Here is a 25922-nt window from a genome sequence, read left to right on the forward strand (position 1 = left end):
AACTCAAAGATTTTTAAATGACCATTTTTTTAGGTCTCTTTCTATTTTTGCTCAATTTTTTCTTTGATATATCCCAGACAAATTTAGCAAAGTTTACAGGAAAGAATGCAGATATCGCAGGAAAAAAACAGCTGTTTATGTTTCATGTAAAATGCTTTTATTGAAAATAGATCTCTATGTACAGCAGCTGTGAAGAGAGAAACAAATGAGCAGGAAAAAAAAAACATGGTATGGTGAAATAAGACACTGAAGTAGTTGCACATACTTTTGGTTAAGCTGCATTTCTATATTGTGCAAGACAGTAATTACAAGTATATCTCAAAACTGAGGTTGTTGTACATTATAACAATACAAATGTACTTTGCCAGAAATTGTGCATATTATAAATAACTTGATGCATAAAGATCTCCAAGCATGAATTGTGCGCTTTATTTAAGTTTATTTAAGGCATTGAATGGAAAGGCAAAACTACGCAGGCACTGAAAGTTGTAAGAAGAACACGTTGCTTATTTTTGCAGATTTTAAAGACAAAGATTTGTACCAATAGGTTTAAATTTTCATGTGTTGATGGAATTAAGCGCTGATTTATGCAACAGCCTTTTCCTAACAGAAACGATATAAAGATGAAGTGCACAAATAAGAAAGAATAATTTAAAATAAAATAGATTTGTTTAGGCAGGGTACGGAGGAAGTCACCGATGTGTGCTACAAAAAGTGACATTATGTGTCTCCAATATGGCTGGAGTGTCTCTCTAGTCTTCCCACTCCATTGGTAAAAGCCAAGGATGTGGATAACCTTGGCTGTGTGGTTTCCTGGGAGAAGCAGGGGATGGATGGCCATAGTTTGTAGTTGGCACACTCTTCTTCATTGCTGTGGAAGTCTTCCCCTGACCCATAAAGGCTTTCGTCAGAGAGCGATCCAGTTCAAACGCCTCATCTGTTGGACGTCCACGCAGAATATGTCTGATGGTGGGGAGGGCTAAGTCCGACCTGCAGTCCAGGTAGCTCTTTAGGTTGAGCTCGGGGAAAACTATATCTTTGAGAGCTTGAACAAGTTTGTTTTCAGCATGAGCCTGTCTGAGTTGATGGAAAACTCTCTGCTCCAGTGAGGCGTAGCTGAGCGTGTCTTCAGCCAGAACAAACTTTCCCACGGAGCGGTTTGTCTGGCTCTTCTTTCTCAGGGATGTGTTCACAGTTTGTCGTTTGTATTTGGCCAGACTTTGACTATGCTCTTCCTTGAGGTCTTTTTTCTTGCCGGCATGGAGCTGATCGGGACTGCTTGGTAGTAGCTGATAGAGCCCTTCATCCGCCAGGTCTGCTAGGTCGCCAACCAGCAGCTGCTGAACGATTTGCTTCCTTGTGAGTGGGGATGTGACTGTAAGAGTACCGTGCAGTCCTCTGCCTGTGTCAGACACACAGCCACACACAGCTTGTTAAACATCCCAACCTATGGGATAGTCCTTGGGATGACTTTCGTGGCAAACATGCAGAAGCACTGCGTGTAGCGGTAAAACTAAAAGCACAAGCCATCTCCTGCTTAAGGCCGCTCATGATAGCTGACGATTCCACATTGACATATCCAGACACAATCACCATAAAGAAAGCAAGGCTCAGAGAGGAAAGCTTTGAAAATGAGAAAAACATGCACAGTCATACCACACTGTATGGATCTAAATACCACACAATGTGGTCAACCACATAAAAGTAAGGCTTTATAGTCAAATTTAAGGGCTGCAGTCTTTCTCAGTTTGTCAGCAGGATGATTATTTGCTGCATCTTAAAAGATGACCTACTTTCTGACAAGCTCGTCAGCTCGTCAACTTTAAAGGTGATTAGGAGAAGCATCAACATAAAAGCTCAACAACAAACAGGGGATGCCGTACAAGTGTGACAGCCCTGTACGCTGCAGAAGGAAATAGGCACATCCATCATTCAAGCATTTGATTTTCCTAATTTTGAAGCAGTGCAGTGGCCCTATCATTCACACCCCCTTTGCACTCATGCTCTTACAATAAAGCAGGCCATTTAGAAGACCATACTCACCCTCCTTAAAAGATACCAGCACCACTCGGCTGTCAACTGCCTGTGGTTTCCTGAAGTTGGCATTTAGAGGCACGAGGGCTGAGTCCTGGGCGTGCAAGGAGTAGAGGGATGTTGCTAGGGCCAGAAACTAGAACACACAACAAAACAATAAAAATAAAATTCAAATCTAATTAAACAAATTGCAAGAGGGTTTAGAGGTGTTAAACTTTTATAAAACAAAACCTAATGTTGACTTCTTTTATTCATTTTTGTTTGAAAACTAATGAATACCTGTTTGCGAGATATTGTTACATGATTCCTGAACACAGTCCACAGGACACTGGGATAGCATGGGGGAGTCGTCAGTGACCCATCGTAGCGGAAATATTCATCCAAACGTGAAGGCAGCAGACCTCTGATGTTGAAACCTGGGATCTGTACTCTCTGATCTGCAAATTGGAAGTGAAAAAATATTTACTCAAAAAAGACACTGATTTAAGCTCTTAGTCCTACATTTTAAACATTAAGCAGCTGTGTATCAATATAGTAGCTAAAATAAATCACTGCTGATACTCAAAACTTGAAATCATCATCTTAGACTCACCTCTGTATTTGACACCACTGATGAACTTTAGAAACTGCTCGAAGGTTGGATTAAACTCTCCCAACTGTACAACAAAGACAATTAGATGTTAATGCCCCTCAGATATTCCAACACTAGTGTCCTGACCCCCAAGTTCAAAATGTCTCACCTCTATCAGGACACCCAGCACAGCCAGACCATCAGACTTGTCTACAGCCATGGACATGTTGGGGTACTTGTCTGAGTTGTAGTGTACTATATGAAGCTGTAAGAGAAAAGTTGTAGTGAAAAACATTGAGGTGATGAGTTGACAAAGGGTCTAAACAGTAAACAGCAACATAAAGGCCTGGAATCTATGTAGGGGGATGACTAGTTGTTTTATATGTCAAACATTTAGGGAGGATTATGCAAAGTGCTATACATATTGTCTCCATCGCGTGTCTCTGATAAAGAACCCTACCCACACTGTAATATCAGGAGGGAGCAATACAGACTCTATACAGACTCATATAACTCTATAATAAACTGACATGCAGCTGTTAAAGTTGGACATCTTCCTTGTGTGAATAGTTATTAATCTAGAAAACATATAGTCATGTGTATAAGTTTTAGGCATGCAGGACACTCAGGTTTCATCATCAGGCCCTATATGCCACACACTGGGGCTAGAGAGAGGGGGGAGGGTAGCCAGACTTGTGGTCTGTCTATTACCCTGCAGCCAAGGTCAAGTTAACAGCATTTCTTTAGCCTGGACCTGTTTGCCCCTGGTGATATGCCTGGGGACCACTGGTATTTTTCGGGCCCCAAGAACATCAACAGTACAACCAGGGGCTCCAGGCCATGCTTACTCAACACATCCACCCTACACAACACCCTAAAGGTGTAGACTTTGTTATTTTTCCAACAGCTTATTTTTCCATGTCCCTGGTAATATACAAGAACATCCAGAGCACGACCTGGGTTGTGTCAATCCTCCAATCACGCCTGATGGTGCCCTCAGGCAGCTTGCACACCACATCAAGGCCTTACTTCAGTCTCAATTTTTTTCTTAAAAGTCAAAATATCTCTGCACCAGGCATCTGGTTGAGAGTCGAGCAAATTGGTCTGCAAAGCTGTTTACCATGAAGCTATAAAGGTACATCTCGAAAAATTAGAATATCATGAAAAAGTTCAATATTTTTTGTCACTCATTTCAGAAAGTCAAACCCAAATATTATATAGACTCATTACACAAAGAGTGAAATATTTCAAGTCGTTATTTCTTGAAATGTTGATTATTATGGCTTACATATAAGAAAACCCAAATTCAGTGTCTCAGAAAATTAGAATATTACATAAGATCAATTAAAAAAAGGATATTTTCAAAAGAAATGTCAGGCTTCTGAAAAGTATGTTCATTTCTATGCACTCAGTACTTGGTTGGGCCTCCTTTTGCATGAATTACTGCATAATGCAGCATGGCATGGAGGTGATCAGCCTGTGGCACTGCTCAGGTGTAATGGAAGCCCAGGTTACTTTGATATCGGCCTTCAGGTCATCTGCATTGTTGGGTCTGGTGCCTCTCATCTTCCTCTTGACAATATCCCATAGATTCTCTATGGGGTTCAGGTCAGGCCAGTTTGCTGACCAATCAAGCACACTAACACCATGGTCATTGAACCAGCTTTTAGTACCTTTGGCAGTGTGGGCAGGTGTCAAGTCCTGCTGGAAAAATGAAATCAGCATCTCCATAAAGCTTGTCAGCAGAAGGAAGCTTGAAGTGCTCTAAAATTTCCTGGTAGATGGCTGCATTGACTGTGGACTTCAGAAAACACAGTGGACCAACACCAACAGATGCCATGGCAGCCCAAATCATCACTGACTGTGGAAACTTCACACTGGACTTCAAGCAATGTGGATTCTGTGCCTCTCCGCTCTTCCTTCAGACTCTGGGACCTTGATTTTCAAATGATACTCAAAATTTACTTTCCTCTGAAAAGAGGACTTTCGACCACTGAGCAACAGTCCAGTTCTTTTTCTCCACAGCCCAGGTAAGACGCTTCTGACATTGTCTCTGGTTCAGGAGTGGCTTGACACGAGGAATGCGACATTTGTAGCCCATGTCTGGGATTCGTCTGTGCGTAGTGGCTCTTGATGCGCTGACTCCAGCCTCAGTCCACTCAACTTTCTATGAATATGCTTGGATACAGCACTCTGTAAACAACCAGCTTCTTTAGCAATGACCTTTAGTGGCTTACCCTCCTTGTGGAGGGTGTCAATGACTGTCTTCTAGACATCTGTAAAGTCTGCAGTCTTCCCCATGATTGTGTAGTCTGACTGACCCAGACTGAGAGACCATTTAAAGGCGCAGGAAACCTTTGCAGGTGTTTTGAGTTAATTAGCTGATTAGGGTGTGACACCATGACTTTCCAATATTGAATTTTTTCACAATATTCTAATTTTCTGAGACACTGAATTTTGGGTTTTCTTATCTGTAAGCCATAATCATCAACATTTCAAGAATTAAAGGCTTGAAATATATTTCACTCTATGTGTAATGAGTCTATATAAAATATGGGTTTCACTTTCTGAAATGAGTGACAAAAAATTGGACTTTTTAATGATATTCTAATTTTTTGAGATGTACCTATATACGCTTTTTTTCATCAAATAACTATTTTAACACCCCTAAAAAATTAACATTTAACATTAATCAGTATTCTAACAACAAATTGTTCTGAAAAATCTGGGTTTAACAAAACATTTTTCAAGTGTAGCTATTTTAACATCACAACCAGACCCACTGGTTAACATGGAAGTGATGGGGTTTAAGTACAATATTGCAGTCATTCAGCAGGGGGAGCTTTAAATATTTCGGCTTCACTCCCAGGTGGCTGTTTTTTTGTTCATCTTATATACAGTCTATGGTGTGAAGACCATGCAGTTTAGTCTGCATGGTTTTTTAGAAGAGATTACTAGTTCAAAAGCATCCCACATTTTTGATTTCTCATATTTTTTATTATTAACTAAAAAAATTACTGATATCATTTGCAACTACTTATAACACACACTTTTTGTGTCCGCAGCCGAGTGGTGTCTGCATTTGTGAAAAGCTGTGAACAAAAGCACTAAAGGAATAAAACAGATGTATTGGAGATGGCCAGTTATTTGTGTCAATTTTGCCCTGTATTCCTGTAAAAAGGCCTAAGGTCTTTCTCAGTATTGCAGTGAACTTCTTTGACACAGACCATTTATCCTTTTCTGGATGTGTTGCTTAAAAATGTGGGGCAAAAATAAAGAGTATACCCACTCCAGCATGCACCACTACACCCCCGGTCTTTTTTTGTCTACATCTGTAGATGAACTACAGTCCATCGTATGAACTTTTCATATTTGGGAATTTAAGAGAACTTTTCTACTGTTTCAGGGAAATGTTCAATTTCCCACAATTCCTTCCCTTTGTAACAACATGTCATAAAAGACCTGTGGTTCTAGAGTCTGGAGAGACTTAAAAAGATGCATGCTCTCAACGTGTACACTCAGAAGCCCAGGTCAAACCACAGCACCTTACTTGTGGCTGTGCTTCAGCGTTTGCATGGTCACTTAAAAGCTCCCAGGTTATAACCTTTATAGCTTCCACCCACTGTAATTCAAATGAAATCTTATTATATAGAGAAAGTCTCTATTTTTGTTTATATCATAAACGCAGCACTCTCTTTTAACTTAAGCACAAAGTAAATAAAGCAAACTAGTGTGTGAAAAGTGCTACAGGGTTTGACACATTAAAGACACAGACAGCCACTCCTTTCCAGAGGTGGTTTAGACCAAAGCATATAATAGTCTGGTAGTATAATCCTCTAAAACCCCGTAGAAAGAAGGCACACTGTCATCCTGTACACACTGAGGCTGACTCAAAGCATGCTTTACCTTTCAGAATGTGTGCCTAAGTAATAAAACAAGCTAATTTGAGTGGCATGACAACCAATTTAACAAAAAAAACATCGCTCACCCTAAATGTCCTCTTTTTATAGTCAAAGCGAGGATTTTAAAGGCTTCTGACTTCTTTGTCTTCTTTATTAATAGTCTGTATTATAAGTCTCTTCAATTAGAAAGTGTTTTACACAATCATTAAACTGTTTTCAGTCTAGTATACAATACAAAGAAAGATGCATACAAAGTGTTTTCCAAACTGTCTGTCTGCAGAGTCAGCTTAACGGCTGCCAGTGTCAAAACACAGAAAGTTACATGCAGATGCAGAGAGTTAGAAAGTTTCTGCAGCCTGAGAAAGGGTTGAACACCTTCAAGAGTGTCAGCAGCTCTGCTTCCCCTGTCAGTCAAATGTCACATGAACATGTCATTGTGAATAAAGTCATTGGTCTGACACAGGAGATGACATTGCCTGTAAACCCAGATAAGTGAAACCTCAGGTTAAAAGAAGAAACTGAGCTAACCTTGGTCACTGGTGATGATACACTGATATTTTAACTGGAGATAGAGAGCTTAGCAGTTGTCGTAATAGCAATACTTTCGTTTTTACCATAGTACTGACACAACTGTATGACTCATGTGTCAAGCACCTGTTTATAAATCTGGTGTTTAGAGGTTATGTAAACATAGTAGTGGTAATATGGTACGTATATATATTTATAATTAACTGGAATACTTTCCTTTGTCATTTTAGTCCCAATGAATGAAACTGTGTTTTATTTGAGCACTGTGTCATTCATTTTTGAAAGTAGGTAACTCTGTGATGTTTAGGAGATTGAGAGGAAAATGTATTATCATTATTATTTTACAGTGTAGAATCCTATGTTGAATAAAATTCAACCAAAAGACAAAGATCCTACTGTGTACAGTTGATTGTGCACAGAAGGCTTGTTGTGTGATTTTGTTAAAATTCAAAGTCATGTTCATTTTCTGTTTTACCATCCCATTTATAACGATATAAAGGAATTAATTTCTTTGCAGAAAAAAAGGTAATGATTTCTTCAGACTGAATGAATATGAAAAACTTGGGTTGCATCTTAAAGGAGGAACCTCTTTTGTTGCAGATTTTATCTGCAAAGCCTGGAAGAGCAGGCTTAATACAACGATTAAAACCAAGCTGTATAAGGAACACACAACTTTGTAATGAATTGTTATTAACTGTTCGGACAACTGCAACTGTATTGGTTTTTGTGTATGCATGACACATAAATAAAATACAATCAAACATGAGTCATAGCATACGTCATTAGTAGTGAAAGTCCTGCATTTGAATTTGACCTCAGTAAGAGACAACATACATGGTAAAAGGGTAACACTTTTGGTTAGGGTGCAATTTTAATGACTAATTGGCTGCTCATTAGTCGCGTGTGGATGGATGGATGTTTCATAACAAAATCTGGATTATAGTCATGAGTGCTTATACAGCATTATATGTGCAAACCTATAATGTTTTATAATGCATTACAGAGGCTATTATGAATTATTAAGTGAAAAAAGAAGGTGACTTTAGAATATGAAAAAAGTGACTTGTCAATAGGTGTGAAACTACTGATGTATAGTGATGAAAAAAAATTCAATTTAGTCTAGGGTACATATTCTGAGTTGTCAAGGTTTAATTAGGAGTTATTTGGTCATTACTAAGAATAGAAATTTTTTAGCTTTGTTTCATGAGAATAGATCATACTTTTTCAGAATAATTAAGGGAGAAGAACTATTAATGTGGTATTCTTACCTTATTTGGGCCACAATCATATTAGGGCAACAACAAGCAAAGTATATTAAGATCATAATTAATATGAAACAACTTCCTAATTTGCTATTATATGCAGTAATAAGGAGTTATTAAGAGAAAACTCTTTGCTAAGGGCTTATCAGCCATAGATTATAGTCTTGTAGAATAAGGTACTAATAATCTCTTAACAATGACTAATAAGCAGGCAGTATGTAAATAGTTAGCATAATTAATCAATGCTGAGAAGAGTACCCTAATCTTAAGTATCACCAGTAAAAGTATTACCACAATGCATGCTAAGCAAAAATTGCTTCAATAAATTTTGAATAAATGAATAAGTTACAGTATGAAGGAGAAAAGTTTGTGTATAATGGTTTCATGTGCATCTAAACATACTGCAAAATATAAGAACATTTGTTCATTCATTCAATCATTCATTCATTTTCTATAAAAAATATACATTCTTCAAACAAACCTAAACCATCCAATGAGAATGAAAGAGTTACCATATATGTAATAAAGCAATTATTTTGATTTATTCTGTTTATGGCTAAATCTCTGCTCTCTTCTGTTTTATTGTTTCTACATTAGTTGCAAGTTATTTCTGTGTTATAGCTTGTGTGCTTGCTCTTGACCTTGTATCAGGATTTGTCTCAGTTTTGTTACCTGCCTTTGTTGCACAGCACTTTGGAGGATATGAGCTGTTTTAAATGAGCTTTAGAAATAAATTTAACTTCACTTTCAATCTTGTGGAATATAGGTATTAACTGAATCAAGTCAGGCATCGTAAGAATGGCACAAATTCATTGCACTTAGTTTCTCTGATTATTGTTTTGTGTAAAGATGCTTGCTTTGTTTACCTCTGCAGCATACTGTCGACCGTTCACCAGGTGCTCGGAGCCTGCAGGTTTGTTGGAGGAACCCCAGTGGAGATGGAGCTGAGCGGCAGTGTAACGACGAGGCAGGCTGGAAATGTACATCTTATGGGGCAAGGATAATTGCACTGTGGATCAAGAGATATGACACCCAACCACAGGAAACAGAGTAGGGTAGAGGTTATGTCAGTTAACATCACTGGGAATCAAGAAACATCTTATTCAAGTTGATCTAAACTGAGACTGGCAGTGTGGACTGCTCTCTGCTGTCATCGTCTTTTTACAACAGCCGTGCAGCTATGTTTAAGATACATTATGTGTGGGTGACGCAGGGCGCCTTCCACATGTCCTTCAGTGTGTGACGATTGTTTGCAAGTGAAAATGCCTCTGTCAGCTTATTCCAGACACTCGTCACGCTGATGATGCCACTCAGCTTGTGGCGTTGAAACCTGTCAGGCATGCACACATAAGCATTTGTCTGGTCTTTGAACCCTATCTGTGGTCAACAGTTTCCTTACATTGATATTACAGGAGCTGAACTGTTGCAAACACAGAGCAGACATTACATGCATGTTTGGCTATACTTAGTTTTTCAAACGTATAATAGCATTTTTACACCATGCTTAAGGTAACAAACAAATAACGTCAGTCCTGAGGCGTACTGCTTAGTCACCATCCTCTGGCTGCATGTTTGTTATCTTCAAACAAACAGTAGTTGAAATACATTTATCTGCCTGAGAAAGTGTTTTCTGTCTGTGCTTTGATTGCTGTACTTAGCAATTAAATTTAAGACCAAGTTATAAACTGTTATGATACATTAAAGTGAAGCTGGTTTCTTTTGTTACGATGCTTCAGAGCCAGCGGTGGCGGAGAGAGATGACTAATCTCTGCTCATATTTTCCTCAGCTAAACGTGGCGCTCTTTTCTTTGGGTGAAAGGACAGCTGAGATAATAAGAGAGTGATTATGGAAAATTGCTGTGGCAAATGTAGAGAGAAGATCCATGTATCATTATCTTTAAGTTGACCCTGAAGTTAGGCTTGTACAGGAAGAGCAGAATCCAGCATGTTTATGTGGGAAATACTGTAACGATGCGGCACTTTTTATGAAATTTCTGGATCACAGCAAAGACAAAGTGGTTTACAATTTTATAACCGGTGACAAAATGACATAAAAATACACATTTAACTGTGCACACTACTTAAAGTTACAAGACCCCAGAGTTTCAGCTGAAGCGCATCTTCCCTGACATTTCCAAAAAAAAAAACCTTTTGAACGTCATGGACAGGACTTGGAGTAGGGAGGATAAAGAGCAGCTCAGACCAAAGATTCCTGAAAGCAACTAGACCATTTTAGATGGTCACAGGGACAATTACAGCAGCGTAGACTGAACTGTTGCACCTTGAATCAAGCCATCTGATGGTGTTTCCTGTTATTCAGTTCTATAAAACCCAAATATTAGTTTAAATCTTTAATCTTTGGTTCGTACTGGGCTTAAAGCCTTCTCCCTTGTTCTTACTGTTCCCATCAACTATAACGTCATACAGTCTATATGGCTTTTACTGATTTGAATATCAGTCATAATGTCTTAACATTGACTTAAATGAGCTACCTGACAGAGTGATAAAGAACAATATTATATGATAATATTATATGCTACAGTGGAGGACACAAGCTCAGCTTTTTTTTTAAAAGAACAACACTATCTACAATCCTAGATTGTCACAGTGACATCTCTGATTGGTGGAGACTGCTATTACCAGCAAATTTTGGCTATAGGCTATCTATGCCTGTTACACCTGCAAATGTACTGACTGCCTACAAAGTAATAACCACAAACGTTATACAAATCTGCATTTTTAGCATGATAATCCCAAAAATGTGAGAAATTCCCACAGATGTTATAGCAGTTGCCTACAAAAAATGTAATCACAAAAGTCCCACAGACATAAAATCTGCAGCTTTAAAAAACTGTAATTATTTCCCACAATTGTAATATAAACATGAAAACCAAATATCTGCATACATTGTTGTTTGTTGAAGCCTTTTATAACTGTTACAGGGTTCAAGTCAGCTCAAGCTCAAGTCACATCAAAAAACATAATAATGGCAATTCTTGTTCCCCATGAAACAGGAAGTAGTTTTACCTGAGTTTTAAAACACTGGTAGAGCCATGAATCTTTGCAGAATAGATAACAATGAACCTGTATGTTTAAAACACAGTCACTAGCTCTAACAGGGAGAACCAGCACAGCCTAAGACTGAGTCTTGTTCAGGTGCAGAAAAGGTTATGTTTTTTCAGTTCTCTATGAACTGCATAATCACACATATTTGGATCAGATTAACCAAATCTGAGAGCTTAATTCAAGAAAAACCCTTTGGCTTTTGCAGAATTTTCCAAAGTAATATAGATCTTCTCCCTCTCCCATTAAAAATGTGCTAAGATGCATGGCTCTCTGAGTGTTCTAAGGCTCTGGGCAAAACTTCCTGTTTCGTGGCAAACAAAAAAATTGACTGACTGTGACCATGACTGTGTTTTTTGATGTTACTTGAGCTTAGCCCATTGGTAGTTGTGAAATGGCTACAACAAATTCAATAGAAATGTATTACATTTGTGGAATTGTTAAATTAAAAAAACTGCAGATTTGCATTACTTTTGTGATTTTTTTTTTTACAGTTTTTTTACATTTGTGGGCAGTTATTATATTTGCAAGTGTTACAGTGCCAGTGTTGAATATCATGAATGAAATGTGCAGTGACTGTTGAGCCCCATGGTGACCAAAGCTGGCATTACCTCATAAATCACCAGCCACCAGTTCAGCCAATAGTAAAATTCAGTTGCAGTAGTCCCGTTTCAACCTATAGAGGGCAGCGGCTATACACATTTTCTACACAAAATGTAGAATTATATTTTGTATGCAAATGTTGAGATTTAGACCCTAACTAATCAACAACACTGATAAATACCACGTACAAAGGTTTTCAGCTAAAAAAGTGTACTTTGGGCTTAATTACTCTTAAAAACGGATGATTTACACTTACCAGAATGGCCATTATTTCCAAGAGTAAGCTGCTCATTGGGCGACAAGTCGTAATTTTGAACCTCAATTGGACCCAGACTCGGGTCGAACCTCAGCAGCTCTGACTCAATGTCTATTGGAGACTGGAAAGATCCTCCACAGTATGGATAATGCTTGGACCAATATTGCTGTCCCTCTGGTCCTGCAACAACAGTAGGGGTAAATTACTTTTGAAACTTTCTGCAATTTCATGTACCTTAAATGAATAATTAACTAAAAAAAAGGCCATCCTTTGGTGCTTCTTGATACTTTGTGTTTTTAAAGAATATCCTCTCTAATATTTAAATAAATGGCAGTATTGAAAAGTATTGAAACACTAACTGTTTTATAAGGCAGGTGCATAAAGATGAATCAGTCAAAAACTGCAAGCAAACTCCTGCACTCTGTATACTCTGAACAAAAACACTGGCAAAATTTAAGTACTTGCAATTTTTAATAATTGAAAACAGGGAATTACCCATTATTAGTCTCTAGGACTTATGTTTTAATTGCTGTGGTATTGAAACAGATAAAGAAACTGTTCAAGTTTTACTAGTATCATATCAGGGTTTAAAATTCTGGTATTCTGAAAGCCCTACCTCTTCATCTATTAAATATGATTTAAAGTAATCCAAAAAGTGTATTTCACTTCAAATCAGCAGAGGGAATCTGTTGCATGTCTTTATAAATGTTAAGCTGTTCCAGCTTAAAGGGCAAATGAGCAAATCGTGCCCAAGTTTGAAGTTGAAGAGGAGATGGCTCCAAAAAGGGCTTGACTTGCAGAACATTTATCCATAATCAAAGTGAAGTATTATTATCTGTGCACAGGGCGGCATGGGAGAGGCCCATGGCTCCGCTCTTGGCCCTTGTTCTAAAGCAATGGAGAGTGAGAACCCCGGCAGTTGTTTGCGGGGAAGAGCCAGTGAGAATGCTGTCTCTCTCCAAATGAGAGGTTTCTGTAAAGCACAGGATACTGAGAACTGCCACATTTTCAGATCAAGTCCCGTTCACAAAAGAGCTCAGCTGCAGGAGGGTGTCTCTCAAAGTCATGTCTGCAGAAGAAATGAAGCACACTGGTCTAATAAATAATACAGTATGGACAAAAGGGAAATCAGCAAGCTTTTAATTTCATTCAGTGTGTTGACTGAAGTGTAAAGGTCCAGACTGAGCTTTTCAAACATCATCAGATCTGAAGCAGTAGAATTATAGAATAGAAAGCACATTGATAGGGCACTCTCATCACTTCTGCATACTTGCCTCTTCCTCAACATCAGCACAGAATTCATTTAAAAATCCACCATTCACCATTTGCCAGATGACCGTGGTTAAATATGAATAATGCATCATGAGGTCTGCCCCCAACCTGAGTGTCACATCCCAGACAAATGTGAATTGATTGCACAAGACATTGCCAAAAGGCATCCAGTAAAGCTGTGGAGTCACAAAATAATTATTTGGAGCAAAACACAAAGTTCAATCCAGGCAAACCCTCCTTATGACAAGAAAGAAAGCTGCTCCTATGGCTATTATTACTCAGTGTCCACTTCATTTGCTGTTTTAATGAGACCCCATCCGCCCTGTAATAATGGCCTTCAGTTGCCTTTGGTGGCCTGTTGGCGGTTGATGGTTAAACACAGAACAACTGCTTGTAATTTTTTTAAAAATTCAACAAAGTAACTTGTGCAACATTACATCATCGGTCAGTGCAGAAAAATAATAACAGAGCAGGGGGAAAACAACAGAAGATGACATAATTTCTTTTTAATCCCACTTTAAGATTGTCTGCTTTGTCCTCCGTTGGAGGGTGGAGTGTCGAGGTGGAGTAAATTGCATGACTCAGCTGTGCACCCGTCAACACAAAGTCCTCCTCAGGGTTTGACTGTAAGTGAAGATGAAATCCGCTACGCTCAAGCCAGAGGGTTTTTCTTGTATGTAACATCTTAGCTCAGAGGTCATTATACATCTTGTCACCATGACTCCTAGCTATAATAGCACAGATTTTTGTCTGATTTTCAAATTTGAGAATAAATATTGCTTAAATGTTATGATTACATAACACATCAGATCCTTGAAGGGTTATTAATTCATAGCCAATGCAAGACATATAAAACAGAATCCAGAAGGCTCTCTTAGAAGTCAGAATTAGGCATTAAAGTAGAGATTACTCAACTTCCAGTAATTTACATTGATTGCTACATATTTTCATTTTTGTAAGACATTTCACAAAAATATTTTGGCTGATAAATAATAATCTACTTGAACTACTCCTTGATCCCTGAAAGCTACAGACATAGTGTGAAGTATTAGGGCAAAGAAAAGGGGTTACGCTCTGAGCACAGTTTATGTAAGGGATAGTCATGGCTCAAGAAGTCTAAGCCCAGACTCCTTAAGGCAGGAGACAAAGGCAACCGGTCTTGTCAGCTCAAGAAATGCTGCGATTGCTGAGTCTGTAATGAACTCTGCAATTACAAGAGTTGATGGGGGGGAGGTCAGAACTAGTTGTTCAGAGGTCAAAATAGGGCTGCAGAGTTTTTTTCTCCTCTCTTGATTACAATTACTTTTGTCTTATTTTATGACTCTGCTGGTTTAAGGCATCCCAGTGGGAAAAGAACAACAATAGCAGCTTCTGAGACTTAGTTATCGCCTGTCAAAGAGTTACGTCAAATGTTAACACTAATTTAGTTAATGTTGGTTTAAGGGCAGAAAGCAACTGAGAGTGGTAAATACTTACCATGCTAATTACAATATACTTAAACTGAAACAAATTTCATCAGCAATAGTAGAAAAAATATAAGCAGACTTACCAGTATATGTCCATTTGGCCCCTATAACACAAGAAAATTTTATTAACCAATGCATACAATTTATTCACACGATACAATGTCATACAACAAAGTTACAGAAACTGTTGTTAAAAATCAACTATAGAGAAAATTAGCTTGAGTTAGAGCACCCTCTTTAGCATAGATAGATAGATAGATAGATAGATAGATGCAAGGCATGTAACAATAAATTAACATGGCAATAAGCAAAAATGTAGGCTTGACAACAGAGCAATACTCAGGTTAAATGAATAAACTGTAAGCAAAAATGTACACAACATATAAGAGCTTAAGTACCCTCTGAAAAAATGAGCAGACTTAATCAAAGCTAAACCTTGCATACCTGAGTATAATTGGTGACATAGGTCTTGCTTTAAAAAATGTGTCCTTTTTGTACTTAACACCAATGTAAGAGCCCTGTAAAAGAAACTAAACCTAATTTGTGACTTTCTTCCCGCCCAGAGGTCTTACCGTGCAGTACAGCGAGGTGGGAGAGCTGCAGCAGCAGGATGGTTGTGAAGCTGACAAAGTGCATCTTGGTCCCCCGAGCCCTCCCTCGCACTGTTGTCTGACGTTACACCGGTACAGAGAAGGAGTTTGGAGCGCGAGCCTTCAAACCGGCTTTTATACCCATGATGCCAGCTTCTTTGTAGCTCACAATGACGTCAGAGCAACAACAAAACCAGCCTCCAAAGTCATCTGGTCACCGGACAGTGACAGCTCAACAGCAGCGACCGCATCTAAAGCCAAGTCACTCATTTAGGGCTTGAGCTGCCAACGGATGGAGGATGACAAGCATGGAGATCACGTGCACGTGCCGGTTTAACGCAGAAAAATAAGACCCATCTGGTTCTATGATGCCAGAGGTGATGTTCAGAGGAAAAGACGAGTGTGCAGAATGAAGACAGGTGAGGTCTAAGGGCTTTGCAGGATAGACGCAAACACCTGACAGTTTTATAACTAGGCCTGTGAACTGAAGGGTCACCATTTCTGATGAAACCTCAGCTGGAAACGAGCTAGCTGCAAAATTAAGCTTGGTAGCTGAAAAATAGAGCTACTAATAGAATAATGACATCCAAAAACTATAACATGGTTTTCCCAGGGGTGGAAAGGGTACAAAACGATTTTACTTAAGAGGACTTATGGTTACTTTAATAGTTTACCCCCCTTTCAATCTTCCAGATTTAAAATGAGTATGACAGCATGATTTTTTAATTAGGGACTTAACCTAGCAAAATAATGCACATGCACCACATCTACGCAATTATATATACATAAAAACCCTTAATTACATTTTTTTAACCTCCCACAGACACACACACACACAAGTAAGAGTCTTCCCCTCACAATGTTTGACATAACTCCAAATTATGTACATGCATGAGCTAAACACTAGAAAGATAAATGTACACCTCAATGAGATGTGTAAACCTGTAAAAGCCCACACACTAATAATGGACTCTACAGTGAAACAGGAGACATTGAGTGCCAGAGAAATATAGTTTTGTAAGAAAAAGATGTCCTTATTTCTGTATTTTTCCACAATTTTCCTTTTTTTAACAGTAAAATAGTAAAATATACATCACATTATTATGCTATGAGTAGTTATTTCTAAATCTCTCAAACAAACCTTTTGTGGATAAGTAAACTATCCTCTATCCTTGTTTAGGTGACAACTATCTATTTATTGATATCTAAGGTGTGAAATGGAACAAGTTTTTAAAAATCTCTTACCTTAACTCATGACCGAGCCTTTTTCTAATTAGAGGTGTTAGACTTTCCTGGCAAAGTAAGAGGATGGAGTAATCCCTACCTCCTTCTACAGCCGACAGATTTGAACTTTGTAAAATGTTCTCTTATCAAGTTTTCTGCTAAAACAGTAGGTGTCATTTGCAGCCATTTAAACAGATTAAGGTAAAACAGGTTTTAATGCATCAGGCCTTCCTTTAGTCAACAAATGAGCAGTCTCAGACAAGCACAATGAGTATCGTCTGATCCATGAGCTTTGACCGGCTGGCAGGCAATACAGATTCCCTTAATGCAAGCTGAATGTTGCATCAGGAAAATATACGTTTTGTCCTGACTTTGATACGAATTTTAAACAATGCTCCTTGAGGCTGTACAACACGTGCGTACGTATTTTGGTGTTGCATGAGTATGCTGCATGTCTGTTTATGGATTGAGGTTTGTATTTTTTTTTTAATTCACTAAAACCGCTGTAGAGTCGGCTAAATGTATGAAGCTCTTGGAATCCAAGACTAATTTCCCAAAGGGTAGAGGAAATTGTTTGATAATGTTATCGGTATCATATTGAATTGTGTCATATCTCATGGTATCGTATCGAACCATATCAAATTTTATCGTACCATACCATATCACATTGTATTATATTGTATCTTATTACATTGTAACATATCATATCGTACTGTATCATATCACAATGTATTGTATTGTATCCTATTCCATTGTATGATATCCTAATATTTTGTATTGTAACGTATCATATCACATTGTATTGTATTGGGTCTAATTACATTTTATCATCTCGTATCATACTTTGTCATATCAAACTGCATCATATTGTATCATATTGCATTGTATAGTATCGTAATGTACCATACAGTATCGCATTGTATTGGATCCTGTTGTATCAAACCATATCGTATCTCATTGTGTCATATGGCATTATATCAAATCGTATCATACCGTACTGTATCGCAATGTATTGAACCAAATGGCATTGTATTGCGTTGCATTGTATCATATCGCATTGTACCGTACCATACGTTATCGCATTTTATCATATTGTATCGTATTGCATTGTACTATACCGAACCATACCGTACTGTATTCGGTTGTGTCGTATCTATCATATCGTATTGCATTGTGTTGTATCACATTGTATCTATCATATCATATTGTATTGCATTGTTCCTCATTATAATGTATCGCACTGTATTGTATCATTGTGTTATTACATTCTATCTTCTTGTATCGTACTGTATCATATCACATTGTATCGTATTGTATAGTAACATATTGTACCGTACCATATCGCAGTGTGTTGTATCCTATCACATCCTATCCTAACATACCAGATCGTTTTGCATTATATCGTGTTGTATCGTACTGTACTGTATCGCATTGTGTCGTATCTTATCAAATAGTATCATATGGTATGGTATGGTATCATTTTGCATTGTATCTTTTTGTATCACTGTATTGACTGTATCATACAGTATATACAATATTGCATGGTATTTTATCGTACAGTATTTTCATCATTTTGCATGGTATTGTACAGTATGGCAGTGGTTGTCAAACCAAACCAAGGCACACCTGAGATCCAGCCAAAGTGTCAAGGCACACCATATTTATATCCATGCAAAATAGCTTCTTTAATAAGTGTTGTGGTATCTGTAGTTTTTGGATAGTTGTAGTAATAATGTGTGGTTGTACACACTTACATGGTACACCTGGACTTGCATCAGGGCACACCTGCTGCAAGGTACTGTATTGTATCATATTATATTTTACTGAATCGTATGTGATTGTACTGTGTAGTAGTGTATCAACTGATGTCGTATCATACTCCACAAGAATGTAAAAAATAAAAATTACAAAGTAAAAATGTTTGTGAACTGACCTATGACTCATACATGTAAGTTTCTACTGTCAGTTTTATATCTAAAATTATCTCAGTTTTCCAATATATATTCAGTAAAGAATCATTAGAATCACACATTTATGGAGTTTTTTTTAACACACCCTACAACATAATTACTACTGTCACACTTTTGATAGCTGCATAGAGGATTTGTGATTTTATATATATATATATATATATATATATATATATATATATATATATATATATATATATACATATGTAATGTCCTAACATAAAACAGCCACCTCTCACCTATAATAAAAAGTAGTAAAGAGGAAGATGTGTGTCCCTGTAGTTAACTTTTGTTTCGATTGAAGGTGTCACCATTAGGGAAGTGAGAGTCCAAAGGTCAGCAATTACAACCCACTCCCACTGTAGTTTACAGCCATCATTCACTCCTGGACAGACAGCACGCAGAACAGCAGCAAGATGAAGCACCTGCTGTTTTTGGGGATTGCTTTTGTTGCAGTCCACATCAGCCAATCAATACCAGGTATATCAAGCTATTTTTACTTAAATTTTTTTTTTATTTTAAATGGGGACCAAAAATGTGTCGGTAGGCCCAAGCTTTACTTTTTATCCTAGACTCTAGTGTGGGCCTGTCTGTAGTGGCTAAATATGTGTGTTATTGCTATTGTCTTTGATTATTGGAATATTTGAGATATACTTTTTGCGTGGTTTTAAATGTTTTAACTTGGATGCAAATGGTCAGTTTCATTGAAACTCAGTCAGAGAGATAGAGCTTCACCTTTACTCCTCTCAGAGCAATATTGCGCTAATCCTGGGGATGACAAAATAAACCATAGGCAGAATCATGCAGTATAATATGGCGGCTGCTTTATTACGCCTGGTCAGGGAAAATTTAAATTTAAAGCGAGATCAACAGGCTTTATTATCAAAAATAGTTTGAGCTCATATAAGTCTGGACTCTAGCAGGATATAATTGTATGAAGTGTTTTACTGACTCCATGTCCTTGTTATAACTTGCAACTGCAGTCAGCAATGACTGTCCTTAGTCATCAACAAAAAAGAAAAGATGGTATTTAATGTACATTTACTCTGCTGGAAATGTTATTTACACACTTTTAATGAGTGTGCTAAGCTGACTGGATATTTCCTGCCTCTATAATTCCAAACTTTTAACTGTGAGATCATTTCTGTCTGAGCCTGAGCAAAAAAAAAAAAAAAAATGCAACTATGTCTACCTGAAACTTCATCCTGCCTGAAACCCTGGAGATTATATATGTAAGGGGATGCAGTCAGTTTGTTGGGCCTTTTTCCCTCCTAAAGCAGGGAGTACAAAGGACCAAAGGTCTGATCCTCAGAGAACCGTTGAACACCATTTCCCTTCTGTTAAAGCCATGAAGGGCGGGACGACTGAAAATGTACCATAAATGACCTTTTTTATTGCCATCATAAAAACAGGGAGTGGGTTTTGTGCGACAACGTTAGTTAAACATTAGTTATGTGATCACAGGTATCTGCTTATGATTTCAACTGCTACGCCTATCATACGCCTATCAATGTCTGTGCAATGGCTATCTTACCTGCTTGGTCTTTAAAAGGGTGACAAAATGATATGTGCTTAAAAACCAGAAAACCTCTTGCCAATAAAACTGAGTTTTCTTATGCTTACACAATCCAACAGATTTCTGTCAACTGTCTGAAGATGAAGGAACTGGAAACCAATTTATCTTCTCTTTGTATTATGATGCCGACAACGACCGATGCAATCCTTTCTTCTACAAGGGTGAAGGAGGAAATGGCAACCGCTTTGTAAATGAGAGAGAGTGCATTAGAAACTGCTCATCTAATTCAGAGACACTCTACCCCAAGGATGGTAAGATGGTTTTATGTATTTAAAGTGAGAAAGACTTTTGATTTGATCATATTAGCTAACTCAGTACTTTTGGTTTGGTTGTTCCAAAAGTCTTATGTGTCCTCAAAGAAGGCCTAACGGTATGTGAACCCAGTCTGAAAAAATAATGTCAGTATTGCCAACAGTTTTTCTGTGGACTTTGATCACGAACCAGCTAATGAGGTAGTGTTTATGGCCTTAAGGAGCATGAGAGGAAACTTGATCCAAACTGGTCAAACTGAGAGAGACAAGAGCCTCTTGCAGATTTAATAACAGATCTTTGTTTTACCATCTAGTGAGGAGTAAACTCATGATGTTAAATTATCAATTACCCAAACTTATTGTTTTTTAAATAAGTATGTCAAACATCATTGCTCAATTCTTCAGGGGCTGCAGGACAGATACTGTCAGCTTAAAGCATTAGCAGTACACCACCCAGTGGTGAAAGATGGGGGTTACACAGGTCAGATAAAGGGAATGAAAACACCTGCTCCTTACCTCTGATGAGGCTGTGATCATCTGATCCTCTGCTTTATTCATAAGTAGACAGTACCCTACTGAGGGGACTTAAAATAATGATAAAGCTGATTGTGAGGATAATGTCTTCTCTACACAGTGACTGAGGCTTGCTACTTCAAAAAGGCTCCAGGTGGTTGTAATGGTCAGTATTTGAGATACTACTACGATGCTGTCCATGACAAGTGCAAAAAGTTCTTCTGGACTGGATGCTTTGGAAACGGAAACCGGTTCCCTGACCATGACACCTGCAATGCCACATGTGCCGGCATCCATGGTGAGCGCAAATACCCTTTTTATTCTTCCATAGTCCTGTTAGTATTAATGTCATTAAAGAAACATGTTTACACACCCACAAACTGGTGAGTTGTAATGAATATTGTCTGAAATCTATTTTTTTCTGAAACATGTTCATGTTATTTTTTATTTCCTAGATGACAGAGATGACCCAGAGGAGGATGAGCCAGACACTCCCATTGGTCTGTAAAAAAAAAAGGAACCCTCAATGCCATATTATGCTTTAATGAGAGACAACACATGGTCTTCATTTACAACAGTGGTTCCCAAACATTTTCCTTTTCACTGTTGTCCCCCTTACAGCAATCATCTGTGGAGTTTTGCTCGGCATCATTCTTGTGGCTGTCATTATAACAGGGATTCTCTTGGCCGTCAAATCAAAGTAAGACCATTTGTCTTTGTGCTGAGCCTAATATGAAAAGGATGATTAAGTCTGACTGAGAGGTGGAAATTCAAACAGTACCACTTACCTTCTAATAACCCTAAATATTCTGACTTTTTCAGGAAAAAGGGCTCCAAGAAGAAGTCAGGAGGGAAAAGCCAAGAGGCCCCGGCTGAAACACCTCTTCAGGAGCAGAGGATTGAAATGTCATAAAACAGCATGTGGAGTTTTTACAACTTGTTTTTGTATTCTCGGTTAAACATATCAAATGATTATATGACTGATGTTCAATTTAGTTTTGTACTGACAGTTGTAGGATAGACTTTTGATCAATTTTGTACTTTTCAGCTTCACAACATGTCTGAGGTTAGTTCATGAAGTCATTTCTTTCCCTGGAGACTTCTTCACGGTTTTCTCTCAATCCCAAATTTAAATGGTCAAACTGTACTGAAAAGATACAAACCCACACATTTTGAGTATTTTTAAGGACAAAATACCTCATACTACTACTACTACTACTTAAGTTTTCTTTTTCTAACTTTCAGTCATGAGGATTTGTCATATGTACATAACAGATTTGGCTTTGGACTGTTGGTAAGAGTGAAAATGTGTGGATCAAAAAGTGAAAACCAGTGGATCAAGGAAATAGTGATAGACTTTTATTATAAATTTCAGACATCCCATAGCTCTAATAGATAATCAAGGAAATTACAGGATATTACTGTTTTGAATTGCAAACTTAATAGATGCAAACCACTTACAAAATTGTAGGAACAAAATTTATTGGCTGGTAACAGGAGCAAACCTGCACCATTTCTGAGCTCTTCTGTGTGCACAATCACCTGACGTGATTTCTGTAATCTCATGATCATGTTACCATTCAAAATATAACTGCATCATCACCTGACTCAAGAATTTGCTGATAAAATGTCTGAAGCCTCCAAGAGACACTGACATTCAAACTTCAACATACTGTATTTGGAGCTGTTTTTTTAGAAGTGCTGCCCAGTGAGCCCACTCTCTCTGTTATTATGTTTTCCTGCTCAGCTATATGAATGTCTTATTTTAGGCTCTAAAAACATTAAAGTGTCATAAACCACCTGTCCCATTTTCTCACATTCTCATTATATCATCTTGTTCTCATACTATTGCTTTGTTCGTCAGATTTAATATGGAAATGATCTTTTCAAAAAGATGTACAAATGCATTTTTATTTTCAAAAGTGTCACCTTTTTTAGATCTAAAAAGAAAAGCACCCTTCAGGATGCTCTGTCAAGACAAAACATGAATTATGACTGAAATGTAAACTTGATATCAAGTAAGGAAAGTTATATAGCAATACAAATGCAGCATCACTGGACAGCTGCTGCATTTCTATTTGAACAAGAATCTCCTGAGCTTATTCCAGTGATGATGATGTTAACACTGGAGCTGATATTGATGGTATGACTGCTGTAAATCACACCTCTTGTTTCTCCTTTCACCCCTTTACACACTTTGAGGTTCTGAGTGCACTACAGGCCTTAGACTCTGCGAACCCCAATTACTACACATCACATTAAGACATATTCAATTTTTTTCATTTTAACAGGAAGATTTCCTAAAATCTTTAAATCTTCATGTGTGGTTATCTTTAATTAAAGTGGTGCAAGAAAAAGATTTGAATAATTACTGCCCAATTTCCAAAATTGTCTGGTAAAACTCATTGAATCTCTGGGTAATACCCGACTAAAATTTTTTCTCTCATATAACCCTGGTACTTAACCCATATCATTCAGGCTTCAGAATACAAACCATAGCACTCTGATGATATAATATCGGCATTAGATAGGAGGTGTTTTTGTGCAGCACTTTTTATAGACCTGTTAAAGCATTTGATGCTGTTGGTCATCACCTTCTTTCAAAGAAACTGCAATAGGGTTGGATGAAAATGTATACCTAGTCTCAGGATTGCCTGTCTGACAGGTGTCATTGTGTTAAAATAGCTTGTGCCAAATCTGATTTTTTTTTCCCTCATAAATAGAGGCATGCCCCAGGGGTCAGTTCTGGGCCTTGTGCTCTACAAAGTCTATAAATGATATTGTTTCTTGCAATGGTTATCTTAGAAAAGCACGTCACATTGATATCGCCATGTGGAGTCTTTACCATTTTGTTTTTGTGTTGGCTGTAAAACATGTTAAAGAATTATAAGACTAATGCTTAACTTAGATTCTTCTTTCTCTGTTATTATGTTTTCCTGGTCAGCATAATGTGAATCTTTTATTTCAGGCCCAAAGACACAAAAGTTTCAAAAAAACAATTTATCACATTTGTTATTATATCAAAATAAACTCATGCTAATGCTTTGTACTCATGATTTAATATAATAAAATAGAAATCAAATAATACAAAAAAAATTATGGATTACTTTTTTTTTTTTAAAGGTGTCACCATTAGGGAAGTAAAGGTCCAAAAGTCAGTAATGACAACCCATTCCTGCTGTAGTTTACAACCATCATTCATTCCAGCACACACACCAGCAGCGAGATGAAGCACCTGCTGTTCTGGGGGATTGCTTTGGCTTCATTTCACATCAGCAAATCAATTCCAGGTATAGTAATCTACTTTAATTTTTATTTAAAGTGGGGATTAAAAAACTTGTTTATGGGCTAAAACTTTACTTTTTACTCTAGAGACCATGGGACCATAGTATGGACTTGTCTCGTATGGCTAAATATGAAGTGTTTCCTTGGTGATGTTTCTGTTATTGTACTCAGTAACTAGAAACATGGGGGTGGGGGGTTATAGTTTGTGTGATTTTAAATGATTTCACTTGAATGCTAATAGTTTTAATAAAAACTGGTCGGACAGTTAAAGCTTAGCTCTGTACAAGGTGATACTGCACCTAAATTAGTAGTTATAAAATAAACAGTAGGTGGAATCATACAGTACGATATGTAGCTGCTTTATTACTCATGACAAGGGATAAAAATCAACCAGAGATCTATAGACCTGATTACCAAAACTAGTTTAAGCTCATAGAAGTCCCAAAATAGCAAACAAAAGAATTTTATTTCATTGACTCCATGTTCTTAGTTGTCAACATAATGAGGAGGATACTATTTAATGTACACTTACTCTGCTTGAAATGTTATTTACACTCTGCTAATGATTGTGCTAAGCTGAGTGGGCATTTCCTACCTCTATAATTCCAAACTGTAAGCCGTGAGATCATTTCTGTCTGAGACTGAGCAAAAGAACTGAAACTATGTCAACCTGAAACTTCATCCTGCCTGAACCTTGCAAATTATCTGTAGGAAGATGTAGTCAGTTTGTTAGCCCTCTTTTTCCTCCAAAATCAAGGGCATTCGGCATAAAATGTATGGTCCCATTCCTCTTCGGTTATAATCATGAAGGGCAGCATGACCTAAAGTGAACTATTAATGACCCTTTATATTGTCATCACAAAAACAGGGAGTGGGTATTGAGTGACAAGGTAAATTGTTAATTCCTTATGTAATCACAAGTCTATTTATGACTGCAATTGAAAAAAACAATCATACAATGTGCAGGTGCACTCAAAGCGTTGCAGAGGGCATCTCATCGTGTTTTCTGTTGGTCTTTGGATGTACTTTCAAAAAGGAAACCAAAAAAAGCATAAAAATAAAGTAAAATGCCCTCAGGGTCCAATCCAGTGGGAAAAAAACATGATAGTGCTGACTGACACGATGAATCTTGATAAATTGTCTTCTAGAAAACATGTGTCCAATACTGTATGAGTACGTGAATACCAGTCTGACAGTTTCACATGTGAGACAATGTACAATCCCCAACTCCATAAAAGTTGGGGCATCGTATAAACTGTAGACAAAAACAGAATGCAATCACTTGCAAATCAAAAAATGTGATCTATATGATAATGTGTCCCTGTGGTAAAGTTTATATTGGGGAAACATCCCGCACACTCAGAAAAAGGATCACAGAACACAGAAGTGTTATTAAAAGAAATGACGCCACCAGCCCATTTTAATGATTTTTTGGCACCCTATGTCCTCTTTATTTTTCTTAGGTATAGAAGTCATTAAACCTAGTTTGAGGGGTGGCAACATACATCTTGTTAGGAAAAAGAGAGAAGCATTTTGGATTTTTTAAATTCAAAACG

At 37.6% G+C, this 25922-nt stretch overlaps 2 protein-coding genes across 2 annotated transcripts; one reads left to right on the plus strand and one right to left on the minus strand.

The window, feature by feature from the left end:
- Positions 1-752: 752 nt before the first annotated feature.
- Positions 753-15593, minus strand: ca12 (carbonic anhydrase XII). The gene is made up of 9 exons (XM_041794664.1): positions 15530-15593; positions 15041-15061; positions 12220-12399; positions 9164-9306; positions 2775-2870; positions 2627-2690; positions 2314-2471; positions 2044-2170; positions 753-1402 (listed from the first exon to the last, which is right to left on the minus strand). Exons 1-9 carry the CDS (start codon positions 15591-15593, stop codon positions 753-755), a joined length of 1503 nt encoding a protein of 500 aa, XP_041650598.1.
- Positions 15594-19135: 3542 nt separating this feature from the next.
- Positions 19136-22884, plus strand: LOC121515398 (kunitz-type serine protease inhibitor bitisilin-3-like). The gene is made up of 6 exons (XM_041796146.1): positions 19136-19221; positions 20377-20568; positions 21203-21379; positions 21537-21581; positions 21703-21781; positions 21904-22884. The coding sequence occupies exons 1-6, from the start codon at positions 19158-19160 to the stop codon at positions 21992-21994; spliced, it is 648 nt and encodes a 215-aa protein (XP_041652080.1). The 5' UTR covers positions 19136-19157; the 3' UTR covers positions 21995-22884.
- The last annotated feature ends 3038 nt before the right edge of the window (positions 22885-25922 follow it).

The sequence above is a fragment of the Cheilinus undulatus genome, linkage group 9 (assembly GCF_018320785.1).
Source record: "Cheilinus undulatus linkage group 9, ASM1832078v1, whole genome shotgun sequence".
Lineage (NCBI taxonomy): Eukaryota > Metazoa > Chordata > Actinopteri > Labriformes > Labridae > Cheilinus > Cheilinus undulatus.

Excerpts from the sequence above, each read along its gene's own strand:
- ca12 (XM_041794664.1), bottom strand. The coding sequence starts at position 15,593 with ATGCACTTTGTCAGCTTCACAACCATCCTGCTGCTGCAGCTCTCCCAC. Across the intron at positions 12,400-15,040 it reads GGCCAAATGGACATATACTG|GACCAGAGGGACAGCAATAT; the intron begins GTAAGTCTGCTT and ends CTGTTGTTGCAG. Across the intron at positions 9,307-12,219 it reads TGGAAATAATGGCCATTCTG|TGCAATTATCCTTGCCCCAT; the intron begins GTAAGTGTAAAT and ends CTTGATCCACAG.
- LOC121515398 (XM_041796146.1), top strand. The coding sequence starts at position 19,158 with ATGAAGCACCTGCTGTTTTTGGGGATTGCTTTTGTTGCAGTCCACATC. Across the intron at positions 20,569-21,202 it reads GACACTCTACCCCAAGGATG|TGACTGAGGCTTGCTACTTC; the intron begins GTAAGATGGTTT and ends TTCTCTACACAG. Across the intron at positions 21,782-21,903 it reads CTCTTGGCCGTCAAATCAAA|GAAAAAGGGCTCCAAGAAGA; the intron begins GTAAGACCATTT and ends TGACTTTTTCAG.